At 42.5% G+C, this 14,018-nt stretch overlaps 1 protein-coding gene across 1 annotated transcript in view; it reads right to left on the bottom strand.

Annotated features, from left to right (window-relative positions):
* Positions 1–14,018, bottom strand: part of LOC110504767 (X-linked interleukin-1 receptor accessory protein-like 2) — a 432,915-nt gene that overhangs the window by 73,647 nt on the left and 345,250 nt on the right. Inside the window, exon 6 of the mRNA XM_021583579.2 lies at positions 13,338–13,412. Coding sequence (XP_021439254.1) covers positions 13,338–13,412 — 75 coding nt within the window. The remainder of the gene's footprint in view (positions 1–13,337; positions 13,413–14,018) is intronic.

Below are 14,018 nucleotides of genomic sequence, written 5' to 3'. Positions count from 1 at the left end.
TGGGCTATTTACAGATGGCCTATGTACAGCTGCAGCGATCGGTTAGCTGCTCAGATAACAGATTTTTAATGTTAGTGAGGGAAATGTAAGTCTCCAGCTTCAGCGATTTTTGCAATTAATTTCAGTCATTTGCAGCAGAGAACAGGAAGGAAAGGCGGACAAAGGAGGTGTTGGCTTTGGGGATGACCAGTGAGATATACCTGCTGGAGTGAGTGCTACGGGTGGGTGTTGTTATCGTGACCAGTGAGCTAAAATAAGGCAGAGCTTTACCTAGCATAGGCTTATAGATGACCTGGAGCCAGTGGGTCTGGCAACGAATACATAACGAGGGCCAGCCAACTAGATATACAGGTCACAGCGTGGTATAAGGGGCTTTGGTGACAAAACTGATGGCACTGTGATAGACTGCATCCAGTTTGCTGAGTAGAGTATTGGAAGCTATTTTGTATATGACATCACCGAAGTCAAGGATCGGTAGGATAGTTTTAGTTTAGTCAGTTTTACGAGGGTATGTTTGGCGACGTGAGTGAAGAAGGTTTTGTTGCAAAATATGAAGCCAATACTAGATTTAATTTTGGATTGGAGATGCTTAATTTGAGTCTGGAAGGAGAGTTTACAGTCTAGCCAGACACCTAGGTATTTGTAGTTGTCCACATATTCTAAGTCAGAACCGTCCAGAGTAGTGATGCTAATCGGGCGGGCGGGTGCGGGCAGCAAACGGTTGAAAAGCATGCTTTTGGTTTTACTAGCGTTTAAGAGCAGTTGGAGGCCACGGAAGGAGTGTTGTATGGCATTGTAGCTCGTTTGGAGGATAGTTAACACAGTGTCCAAAGAAGGGCCAGATGTATACAGAATGGTGTCGTCTGAGTAGAGGTGGATCAGGGAATCATACAGAGAAAAGAGTCGGCCCGAGAATTGAACCCTGTGGTACCCCCATAGAAACTGAAAGAGGTCCGGACAACAGGCCCCCCGATTTGACACACTGAACTCTATCTGAGAAGTAGTTGGTGAACCAGGCGAGGCAGTCATTTGAGAAACCAAGGCTATTGAGTCTGCCGATAAGAATATGGTGATTGACAGAGTCGAAAGCCTCGGCCAGGTCGATGAAGACGGCTGCACATTACTGTCTTTTATCCATGTCGGTTATGATATCGTTTTGCACCTTGAGCGTGGCTGAGGTGCACCAATGACCAGCTCGGAAACTGGATTGCACAGCGGAGAAGGTACGGTGGGATTCAAAATGGTCAGTGATCTGTTTGTTCACTTGGCTTTTGAAGACTTCAGAAAGGCAGGGCAGGATGGATATAGGTCTGTAACACTTTGGGTCTACAAGAGGGGGGTGACAGCGGCAGCTTTCCAATCTTTAGGGATCTCGGACAATACGAAAGAGAGTTGCAACAATGGCACCGTATATTTTTAGAAAGAGAGTGTCCAGATTGTCTATCCCAGCTAATTTGTACGGGTCCAGGTTTTGCAGCTCTTTCAGAACATCTGCTATCTGGATTTGGGTGAAGGAGAAGCTTTGGAGGCTTGTGCAAATAGCTGTGGGGGGTACGGAGCTGTTGGCCGATGTTGGGGTAACCAGGAGGAAAGCATGGCCAGCTCGATTATCGTGGATTTATAGGTGGTGACAGTGTTACCTAGCCTCAGTGCAGTGGGTAGCTGGGAGGAGGTGCTCTTATTCTCTATGGACTGTACAGTGTCCCAAAACTGTTTGGGGTTAGAGCTACAGGATGCAGATTTATGTTTGAAAAAGCTAGCCTTTGCTTTCCTGACTGACTGAGTGTATTGGTTCCTGACTTCCCTGAAAAGTTGCATATTGCGGGGACAATTTGATGCTAGTGCAGTCCGCCACATGATGGCAGGCAGTCAGGTCTGCCCTCAAGGGCTATATCTGTTCTTAGTTCTACATTTTTGAAAGGGGCATGCTTATTGAAGATGTTGAGGACATTACTTTTAAAGAACAACCAGGCATCCTCGACTGATGGGATGAGGTCAATATCCTTCCAGGATACCCCGGTCAGGTCGATTAGAAAGGCCTGCTCGCAGAAGTGTTTTAGGGAGCGTTTGACAGAGATGAGGGGTGGTCGTTTGACCGCGGACCCATAGCGGATGCAGGCAATGAAGCAGTGATCGCTGAGATCCTGATTGAAAACAGCCGAGGTGTATTTGGAGGGCAAATTGGTCAGGATAATATCTATGAGGGTGCCCATGTTTACAGATTTAGGGTTGTACCTGGTGGTTTCCATGATAATTTGTGTGAGATTGAGGGCATCTAGTTTAGATTGTAGGATGGCAGTGTTAAGCATATCCCAGTTTAGGTTACCTAACAGAACGAACTCTGAAGATAGATGGGGGGCAATCAATTCACATATGGTGTCTAGGGCACAGCTGGGAGCTGAGGGGGTCTATAACAGGCGGCAACAGTGAGATACTTATTTCTGGAGAGATTAATTAATACATTAACATTAGAAATTAAAATCTTAAAATTAGAAGCTCAAACTGTTTAGGCACAGATCTGGAAAGTATGACAGAACTTTGCAGACTATCTCTGAAGTAGATTGCAACTCCTCACCCTTTGGCAGTTCTATCTTGACGGAAAATGTTATAGTTGGGTATGGAAATCTCCCCCAAAAAAATGTTAAGCCAGGATTCAGACACGGCAAAGACATCAGGGTTGGCTGAGTGTGCTAAAACAGTGAGTAAAACAAACTTAGGGAGGAGGCTTCTGATGTTAACATGCATGAAACCAAGATTCAGGGCATAATGCACAGATAGGGGTATGGTGGGGTGCGGGTATAGTGGAGGTAAACCCAGGCAGTGATCTCTGGATGCGCTAGTTATGCTGGGTTAGGTCACCGCATGTGTCGGAGGTGGGACAGGAGGTATCTGAGACATGTTGAGAGGGACTAGGGGCTCTGCAGTAAAATAAAACAATGATAACTACCCTAAACAACAGTATACAAGGCATATTGACATTAAAGAGAGACATAAAGCGAGGCATAAAGCAATCACAGGTGTTGATTGGGGGAGCTAGCTAAAACAACAACGGGTAAGACAACAACAGCTAATCAGCTAAAACAACAACAGGTAAAATGGCGATGAATGGGCAGAGAGGGTCGGTTAACTACACATAGGGCCTGAGTTCGAGCCTGGGGCCGATAGATAAAAAAAAAATGAACAAAATGGAGTACCGTGGTTAATGAACAGTCCAGCATGCATCAGCTATGTAGCCAAGTGATCATAGGGTCCAGTGAACAGCAATAGATGGAACAAGGAAGCCGCGGGCTAGTCGTTACTAAGCTAGCATGTGGGAGACACAGCGTTTAAAGTTAGCAGGCTGGGGTTAGTAGAAGCGTCTGCTCCGACGTCCGGCAAAGGCCGGTTGAGGGCACAGCGGATGGAGTTCTGTTGGCAGACCAGTCGTGGTGGTACGGCGGGGCGCCATGTCAACAAAAGGTTCAGGCCAGATGGCAAAAGAGGTATTGTAGTTGTAGTAATTTTGCTTGCTTGCCGGGAGATGCGCCTGGCTCACGGCTAACAGGTGCTAGCTTCGGGGCAGGGGCATTAGCCACTATATCCACTCGGTAGCAGCTAGCTAGCAGAGATGATCCGATGCAAAGGTCAAAGCTTACGGCATGAGCCATCTGAATGAGCCATCTGATTCAATGAATGAAGGAGCCGAGTTAGCTTTTTTCAATTTTTTTTAATTTAAGGTGCCCCAAAGCTTTTTACTATCATTCCTTATATAATTTATCTTTGTTTCATAGTGCAGTTAATTTTGACTTTGATTTAGTTTAGTCACATGATTTATTAATTTGCAATATGTTTGCCAATCAGTTGGGCTGCCAGACTTAATTGCCATACCTTTTGCCTCATCCCTCTCAACCATACCATTTTTCAATTCTTCATCAATCCAAGGGGATTTAACAGTTTTTACAGTCATTTTCTTAATGGGTGTGTGCTTATTAGTAACTGGAATAAGTAGTTTCGTAAATTCATCAAGTGTAGCTTCTGGTTGCTTCTCATTACACACCACAGACCAGCAAATATAATTTACATCATCAACATATGAATCACAACAAAACTTATTGTATGACCTCTTATACACTATATTAGGCCCAGCCTTTCCAAGATGTGGCTATTATATTGTGATCACTACATCCTATGGATTTGGATACTGCTTTAAAGCAAACATCTGCAGCATTATCAAAGATGATTTAATTCCTGTGCTGTTTGTAACTACCCTGGTAGGTTGACTGACAACCTGATCCAGCATGCAGGCACTGGTTACAGTTAGAATGAGTGGGCAGCTTAAGGATAGCCAGTCAATATTTAAATCCCACAGAAAATATACTTCTCTGTTGATATCACATACATTATCAAGCATTTCACACATTATCCAGATACTGACCATTAGCACTTGGTCTATAGCAGCTTCCCACAAGAATGGGCTTAAGGTGAGGCAGATAAACCTGTAGCCATATTACTTCAACATTATTTAACATTAAATTGTCTCTAAGTTTTACAGGAATGTGGTTCTGAATATAGACCACAACACCACCTCCGTTGGCATTTATGTCTTTTCGGTAGATGTTATAACCATGTATTGCTATCGCTGTATCAAAGGTATTATCTAAGTGAGTTTCAGAGATTGTTAGAATATGAATGTCATCTGTTACAAGCAAGTTATTGACTTCATGGACATTGTTTCTTAGGCTACATACAGTTGAAGTCAGAAGTTTACATACACTTAGGTTGGAGTCATTAAAACTCGTTTTTCAACCACTCCACAAATTTATTGTTATGCATGGCACAAGTAATTTTTCCAACAATTGATTACAGACAGATTATTTCACTTATAATTAACTGTATCACAATTCCAGCGGGTCAGATGTTTACATACACTAAGTTGACTGTGCCTTTAAACAGCTTGGAAAATTTCAGAAAATGATGTCATGGCTTTAGAAGCTTCTGATAGGCTAATTGACATCATTTGAGTCAATTGGAGGTTTACCTGTGAATGTATTTCAAGGCCTACCTTCAAACTCTGACATCAACTTCGACATCATGGGAAAATCAAAAGAAATCAGCCAAGTTCCAAATGCCTGAAGGTACAACGTTCATCTGTACAAGCAATAGTACGCAAGTATAAACACCATGGGACCACGCAGCCGTCATACCTCTCAGGAAAGAGATGCGTTCTGTCTCCTAGAGATGAACATACTTTGATGCGAAAAGTGCAAATCAATCCCAGAACAACAGCAAAGGACCTTGTGAAGATGCTGGAGGAAACAGGTGTAATATATCCACAGTAAAACAAGTCCTATATCGACATAACCTGAAAGGCCGCTCAGCAAGGGAGAAGCCACTGCTCCAAAACTGCCATAAAAGAACCAGATTACGGTTTGCAACTGCACATGGGGACAAAGATTGTACTTTTTGGAGAAATGTCCTCTGGTCTGATGAAACAAAAATAGAACTGTTTGTCCATTATGACCATCGTTATGTTTGGAGGAAAAAGGGGTATGCTTTCAAGCCGAAGAACACCATCCCAACCGTGAAGCACGGGGGTGGCAGCATCATGTTGTGGGGGTGCTTTGCTGCAGGAAGGACTGGTGCACTTCACAAAATACATGGCATCATGAGGTGGGAAAATTATGTGGATATATTAAAGCAACATCTTAAGACATCAGTCAGGAAGTTAAAGCTTGGTCGCAATTGGGTCTTCCAAATGGACAATGACCCCAAGCATACGTCCAAAGTTGTGGCAAAATGTCTTAAGGACAACAAAGTCAAGGTATTGGAGTGGCCATCACGAAGCCCTGACCTCAAACCTATAGAAAATGTGTGGGCAGAACTGAAAAAGCGTGTGCGAGCAAGGAGGCCTACAAATCTGACTCAGTTACACCAGCTCTGTCAGGAAGAATGGGCCAAAAATCACCCAACTTATTGTGGGAAGCTTGTGGAAGGCTATCCGAAATGTTTGACCCACGTTAAACAATTTAAAGGCAATGCTTCCAAATACTAATTGAGTGTACGTAAACTTCTGACCCATGAAAGAAATAAAAGCTGAAATAAATTATTCTCTCTACTATTATTCTGACATCTCACATTCTTAAAATATAGTGGTGATCCTAACTGACCTAAGACAGTGAATTCTTATAAGAGTAAATGTCAGGAATTGTGAAAAACTGAGTTTAAATGCATTTGGCTAAGGTGTATGTAAACTTCCGACTTCAACAGTAACAATATGGGCTATTTCTAGCACTTTTCTGGGTTGCTTGATTGTTTTTAATGCTTTACTGGGAAGCTTATCAGTAGACTTTCTATTATTTACATGCAGGGTGAGCTGCATAAAGAGGTCTTCCTACTATTGCACACCGCCTCAGTACTAACTCTGGTTTATAGGCTCATGATTACTGCTTACAATAGCTGTAGGATAAACAGATATATTCGGTGCAATTTTTTAAATATTTATTTAACTAGGCAAGTCAGTTAATAACAAATTCTTATTTTCAGTGACGGCCTAGGAACAGTGGGTTAACTGCCTGTTCAGGGGCAGAACGACAGATTTGTTTGTACCTTGTCAGCTCGGGGTTTTGAACTTGCAACCTTTCGGTTACATTTATTTAACTAGGCAAGTCAGTTAATAACAAATTCTTATTTTCAATGACGGCCTAGGAACAGTGGGTTAACTGCCTGTTCAGGGGCAGAACGACAGATTTGTTTGTACCTTTTCAGCTCGGGGAGTTGAACTTGCAACCTTTCGGTTACTAGTCCAATGCTCTAACCACTAGGCTACCCTGTCACCCCAAATTAGGGGTACATAAATTAAATTACCTACATTGATTTTGCCAATGCCTCTAAGATCATGTACATTGATGCAGCATTATGACGACTCATTGTTACAATGGTAGGGGTTAACTGAGCTGGTCTTGGATCATTTACCAGTCATTGTTTCAACGTTGCCTTGAAATGCGTGGACAGAGTCCAGAAGCCAAGATGATTTGGATGGACTCCGTCATTCCTGTAGAGTATCTTCTGTTTCCAGAAGGTGCCAAAGTTATCAATAAAAGTGACTCCATTAGAGCTACAGTAGTCTGCTGAATCTTTCACACCCGCAGCCCAGCTCAGTTAACCCCTACCATTGTAACAATGAGTCGTCATAATGCTGCATCAATGTACATGATCTTAGAGGAAAAATATGAAAATATACCTGAAAATATTGGCCGTTTTTTGGAGTCTTTTAATGCTAAAATCAGTTCTTTGTAATCTATTTTCAAATGATCCGAACTAGTACTCCTGATGTCGTTTGACCCCACATGGACTATGACAGTGTCAGGTCCCGAAATCTGTGGTAGAACAGTCAGAAGCAGCCTTGTTAGGTCCTATTGGCCTTGGGGACCGAGATGTTTCTCACAATGATGAAAGCTGGTGATGTTGAATGGGCCGGTCTCTCAAGCAGCCTCACGGTCTAGTAAGCTCTGAGGATCTGAACTTGAGGTAGAAGCCACCAGAGAGGGAGACAGAGCCCAGGACGAAGACGCAGGTACCTCCGAATCTGATCTTGAATGGGAAGCCACCAAGGACGAAGCGGCAAAGCTGTTTCTGGTCTGTGTAAGTTCCAGGCTCAACAACTCCATGGAGACCCCCGTTGCCAGAGGATGCCTTCTTCAACTTTCACGGCAAGTGACGTACCTCCTTGGCTGGTTGGCTGAGTCGCGATCAGCTTCGTTCTCCAGGGAAGGGGGAGACCGCGTCGGGGATGGAACCCTGCCTAGCACCAGCCAGTCGGCTGTGGAGAGCCGACACAGCTGTGAAACTTCCACCAGACCAGAGTGGCGTCCGGTTACTGGGGTGGAAGTAAAATAAAAAGTAGGTGGGTGTGGGTTCCCCAGTAGGTTATGTAGGTTTGCTACTTGCTTGCTAAGAGTATCCATTTCGCTGCTGTAGTCCTCCGCAAGCAGTGAAAGTCAGCGCAGTCCACATTGTCCAGGACTAAAGCAAAGTAAACACAGTTCTGAAATGCTGGAAACATTCAATAACGGACTCCATTTGAGACAGCCGAGCCAGCTAGGCTAGCTGGGCTTTCGAGTCTCTCCCCCTATATGGAATCTGACAGGATTCCAGGACAGACAGCAGCGCTCACATAAATTTTGCCCAACAGAGCCCCAGGTTTCAAAATAAAATAAAAGTATATAAAAAACACTGTCAGCTTTAAAACCGAGGTCTTAAGTTTAGGTTTCAGCGTTCGACAGCGTTCAACAACAACAAACATACGTCACACTCAGATGACGTGCTTTCATTTTAGCATACTGCCATGTGGAGTTTATCTTTGACATGAGGAATGGGACCTCCTTGGTGTTCCATACACCAGCTTCGCAATCTTTAATTATAGAAAGACCAAGACAGCTAAACAATTGAAATATTACCCCTGCAATTAGAATGATACTGTGATATCCTGTTGGCTATTGTCCATGCCTTGCTGCACAGCAAATTTGAGATCAGAATTTTAACACTCACAGATCCCCTGAAATATCGTTTAACTAACACTTTTCAAAGTAACACCCCTGTGTTGGAATGTTGGATCCGTAACACCATGGGTGTTGCAAATGTCAACTTAAATGAACACTTTATTAAAGCTGATGATGTTACACATTTTTAATGTTAGGGAATAACACATGTGGTGTATTTTTGTGGGGGGAGGGGCAACATTGTAGGTTGTAAAGTCGTGTTTGCATATTTCCCAGCATGCCTTTCAAGTGAATGTCACAGATATGGCTGTGTTTGTTTGTGACAGAGACATGGTTGTTGCATTCAATGACTTCTAGTCCTAAAGCCTTTACCAAGTGAATGTGTTTGAATTCAAAGTAAACCCTTAATGACCATATATTGTACATTTCATAAGGCCTTTACTTATGGCCTATTTATCCTCAATTTTGTGGTCTGGAAATCTTGTCTCATGGTCCACATCAGACCTCCAAGTCACAATATGCAAAGCGATTAGTAATTCCTGTCGGATATACAACAATTGCAATAATTTATCACCCACAACCTGCATTCAGAATGACTGATGGAGGTCTTGATAACCAAGCCTACCTACATCATCTAAACTGGAAGAACCAGCTCAGTAACAGCTTTAATAAATTCATCCCCTTACAGATTGGATTAGTTTATAAAAATGTAAGTTATTTATCTTTGTATAGTAATAATAATAATATATGCATCTGTGCATGCAGAAACATGTATATATTAAAACTATTCTAAAAATCTACCTGCAACAAAGCATTCTGGGAAGAATGACAATGAGGCCACTCCCACGTCTTTTTCACTCAAAGAGTTAAGTTAACGTAAATGAACTAACAACACAGCCGAGTAACAACACAACACACACAGTGTTGATTACACTGTAATTCAAATAACACTTAATTTATTCAGTGCACGTGGAGTCAATTTCAATCCCACTGGTGTTAACCCCAGTAGAATCACTTTTACCTTTAAACCAAGATTTTAACACTTGCAAATTTGCTGTGTGCCTTGCTATTGTATACAGAAAATCAGCAGACCTTTCTGAAACAGTCACAAAAAAAGTGACAGCTTTAATTGGCAAGTATATTTTGGGAAACAGAACGACATTAAAATGCAACTGTAGATGTGGGCTTTGGAATGAAACATGCATGATGATCGCTGTCTTTGTTCTTCCTTGGCTTGATCATCTTTTTCTCATACATCCTCATACATTTGATATACTACTGTGGCCTACACACATTGTTTGAAACAAATTAAAATATACCACATATGGCAACTTCAAAGTTAAACTGGCATTAAAAGTATATTATCAATTGAACAAATCACTCTCGAATCATCAATATGCTGGGCCTCAGATTCAGAAAGCCCACTCAAATCAACAAAGCTATGGCTTTATACGGATCCTTTTATTGTGAGAGTAGTGTCAAAGGAATTTAGGATTCTAAATATAGGGTTCTGGTTATACTCTAGCTCCAAGCAGAGGAATGAGCCACTGCTAGAGGCTAACATGGGAATAAACACACTGCAAACACACCCAAAACAATGATCTGAAGGCAAAGCTAATTTTACTGCCATAATAGCCTGTGGTTTATCAATGTTAAGTATTACGTCTTGATTCTGTAGTACTCAGATACACACGGGGGATTCTGTTCCTGTCCTCTCTCTCTCTCCCCCTCCCTTCAATTCAGATGCAAAACCAGCTCATTAACATATGTATGAGTCTTGCAACCAACTCTGATGACAATTGATAGTGAGAGAGAGATGTTCCTTCTCAGAGCGCCATCGCTCTGCTGTTACTCATTCTGATTCCCAGCTCTCTCTGCACTCAACGGGATGATTCCTGTCACTCTTGGGGTATTTATATCAAGCATAAATACCCAGACACTGCATTACAGAGACATATTTGATGAAACTGAAGTGCCAAGCAGAAGCAGGAGATGCTGGAGCCATGCTCCGTGCTCTGTGGGAGAACTGAAGCCACCACATAACTGGAATGGCCAACGTGAGGATGACACTGTCCGTTTGTCATCGACCCTGTGATTAGATCAAGGTGAATATGAAGGAATGTGGCGTTCAATCAACACCGCTATTTATGATCTGCCATTTTGGGTTATTGCACACCGGATGTCAAGACAACCTATATGAGGATTTTCCTCGTGATATGACATTAACGCAAAAACAATATTCCCTTTTGTGATGAATAATGTGCTTTCCTGGAATATCGTGCTAACACTCCCCCCTCTCTCCCTCCCCACCCCTCCACAGTGGATCCATCCAGTCAGAAGCCTGAGTGTAATCTCACAAGTTGTGTCTTAATATGGCCTCTCCTCTCGTCCTCCTCTGCTGAAGGGTCCCTCCACAGCATGGGGCTGTCCATGGAGAGTAGGCAGATCCACAGACACACAGCATCTCTCTCCTCTCCTCAGTCCTTTATTGTGTCACTCCTCTCAGATGCTCCGGCGGCTAATCAGGCGCCATGGGGATAATAATAGGTCCTTCTCGTGTAAAGGATACGGGGGAGCTGATTTCTATGGAGCTATTAAATCTTCCCTGCACTTAGTGTCTCCTCAGCTAATAAACACTGACAGCTGTGGCCTAATGGTCCAGCCGCCAGAACTCACCACAGTGCCCGCCGCACAACAATTAATTACCAATTTTGTGAGGCTACAGGTTCTTGTCAGGGAGCCCTTTCCTTTTTAAGGGGGCATTGCTGTTTTGCCCATTTGAAGAGAAGCAGTTAAAACCTCATTTTTTATTTGATTAGATGGGGATTGGATGTGATATTGCGCACGTGAAAAAGGACTTCATTCAATCTGTTAGGTCTCTTGAAACATAAATAAGCATGTTTGCTGAGAATGTCACAATTACATTAACAGACTGGGTATAGTCATGGCTGAATGTTGGTGGTAACAAATCTGTACATATAATTTTGTTATTAGCGTGCCCAGCTCAGTGTAAATGACCAGTGCCCCAGAGGGAGACTAGATCCTTGAGACCATTACTTCATCTCCTTCAAGCAGCCCATTCCCTGTTCCCTCTCTCGTCTTCATTCACACAAATTGCTTAACATAAAATAGCCTTTTTTTTCATATAAATAGTTAAACTCAATAAAAAATCCTTGTACCCATTGCAGCATGTGAAAATAATAAGAACATAAATCAAGAGAAGTTGACAATATTGTAGGAGCAAGTAGCATCATTATATTCTAAGTTAACAGGGGCTAAATCTCCAGATGCCCAGACACTCAGTAAATCCTGATGCGCACGGATGGAATGTCTGTGACAGAAGGTATGAAATCCATTGTAGGGAGCAGGGGGCTTGCTGGATGATAGAGATTTATGCTGTGTTATACAGACTGCTAACTCTATTAAGTTTAATTGGGTTGGGGCTGCTCGACTCTTCATCCTATCAGAAATATTAATACCAAGCAGAGAAAGGTAACGATTGAGAATGGTAACGCGGTAAGGATATTTATTGTTCCCTACAGAGCCTTCAGACACATGAAAAAGTCACTGTGTTCAATAGGAAGAACTGCAATTTAATGTCCTGGCTGGGTTGTAAAGCAAGGCATAAGGTCCAGTTTGTGTAGTATCCAGAAAGCTACTATGCATGCTTAGGTAACAGGGTTTTTCTGATACTGGGGAAAAATACACATCATTTAAGAAACAACCTAACAGCCTCTAGCAAGATCACTGAACAGTGAACAGTGAACACTGAACACTGGGGGTAATTGGTGTTCCAAGTGCCAATCACCCACTAAAACACAACCTTGACTTAAAGTAGACAATTACCATATCTGTAAAGTTAGGCTAACAAAATCCCAAATTAAACGCAGGAAAATGACACTGCACGGGACAATAGAGTGCTCGTCCAACAGTCATCTCGGAGCCAGCTGATAAGTGTATTATTTAAATACCAAAAGGTGAAGTAGAAGAAGAAGAAGAGGAAGAAGATTCTCCTTGGCTCTTCAGCTGTCTCCTCCCAGTCTCTGTGTTGATGCATGTGAAATAATGGCCTACAATTTACCCTGACTCGACAGCTTAAATATGCCTTCCTCACACTTGTTTTGTTATTGTCAACTGGCACTGAGCTCCAGAGTAAGATTTGAATAGTGTTTGTATATTTCGCAGGCAGGGCTTTTTGCATGGTTAGTGTTGAAAGCACACTGTAGTATGAATATGTGGTGGGAATGTTCTGGTAAAATGTTTAAAATTGAGTGTAATGTAAACAGATTTCAAATAATTGTGTTGTTTTCTCTGATCCCAGTGGATTTGGGCCCTCCTATTAAAATGGCTACAGTACATTGTGTAAGGAGAATGAGCTGAGCGTTTGGAGAATGAGAGGTTGGTGACGGCCGGGCACCTCCCCCAGGTTAGAACAAGCACATCATTAAATATGGACAGAGGGTCAGGGGAATCCTGCATGCCAGTGTTGCTGCTGTGTTCTGTTCTCTCTGCCTGCCTTATGTATTACACTTTCTATTAGCCCCCAGATTTATGTATAGCAAATTCCCCCTAAGGCATATTTGGCTGATTGCAGCACCCCCTTTTAATGGGGTTGACTGAGGCATCTGAATGCAGTGGTGGTGATCACTCAGCTGCTTTACAGTAGAGGACATTCCAACAAACAGAGCTCCAAAACTATATTGACATAGCCATGGTCCTGTATCCCCAGCCAAAAGGCACTGCAGTAAAATGTGTTTTGAAGAAAGCAGCAAGGAGCCCCTGACTGTTGCAGTCTATAATTACACTTGTCTGCTCTATGGAGAGGAGAGAGTTAGCACTGGCCCCATGGGGAAGACTTACCCGGTTGGACATCTATAACACTGGCCTGTCTCTCAGTGGGGAACAGGACCTTTGGGGGTCTGGTTGTGAGGAGAGCTGCAAAATAACAAAACACACATTGAGAGGACAGACAGGGGGGAGAAAATAAACATATTGAAGATTACACAGCTTCTCTTAATGACTAATGTTGACAAGATCAGTAATCCATAAAAATAGAATAGAGCTGTTTCAGTCCCGGCAAAACTCTTCCACAAACATAATTGACAAATATCATTATAGGATATATTGTAATCACTTAGCCTGTGGGAACCCCAGCAATGAGTTTTATCATTCTAAAACAAGATTATGTCATCTTTAATCTTTTAAAGATTTGAGTGCACACACACACACACACACACACACACACACACACACACACACACACACACATACAATTTCAGTCTGAGAACAGTAGAAGATGTGTAAATTAGAACCACTTTAGATCACAAGAGACTTGTATTAGCAGGACAGTTAGCAGAGTATGGAATACAGCAGTGGGCTGAATAATGATGGGCCACTTTGATAATGTAAAAACTCTGTGGATTAATTACATAAAATCATCTAGAGATATGCTCCAAAAACATATGAGCGCACTGAATTGATTTGATATCCTGGAGTTTAGTTAAGAGCAGTGAAATGTATCCTGTACTTTAGAACACCCTG

This window comes from Oncorhynchus mykiss, chromosome 31 (genome assembly GCF_013265735.2).
Source record: "Oncorhynchus mykiss isolate Arlee chromosome 31, USDA_OmykA_1.1, whole genome shotgun sequence".
Lineage (NCBI taxonomy): Eukaryota > Metazoa > Chordata > Actinopteri > Salmoniformes > Salmonidae > Oncorhynchus > Oncorhynchus mykiss.
Note: the sequence above shows the minus strand (reverse complement) of the source record. Positions and strands in the feature narration are given on the sequence as shown.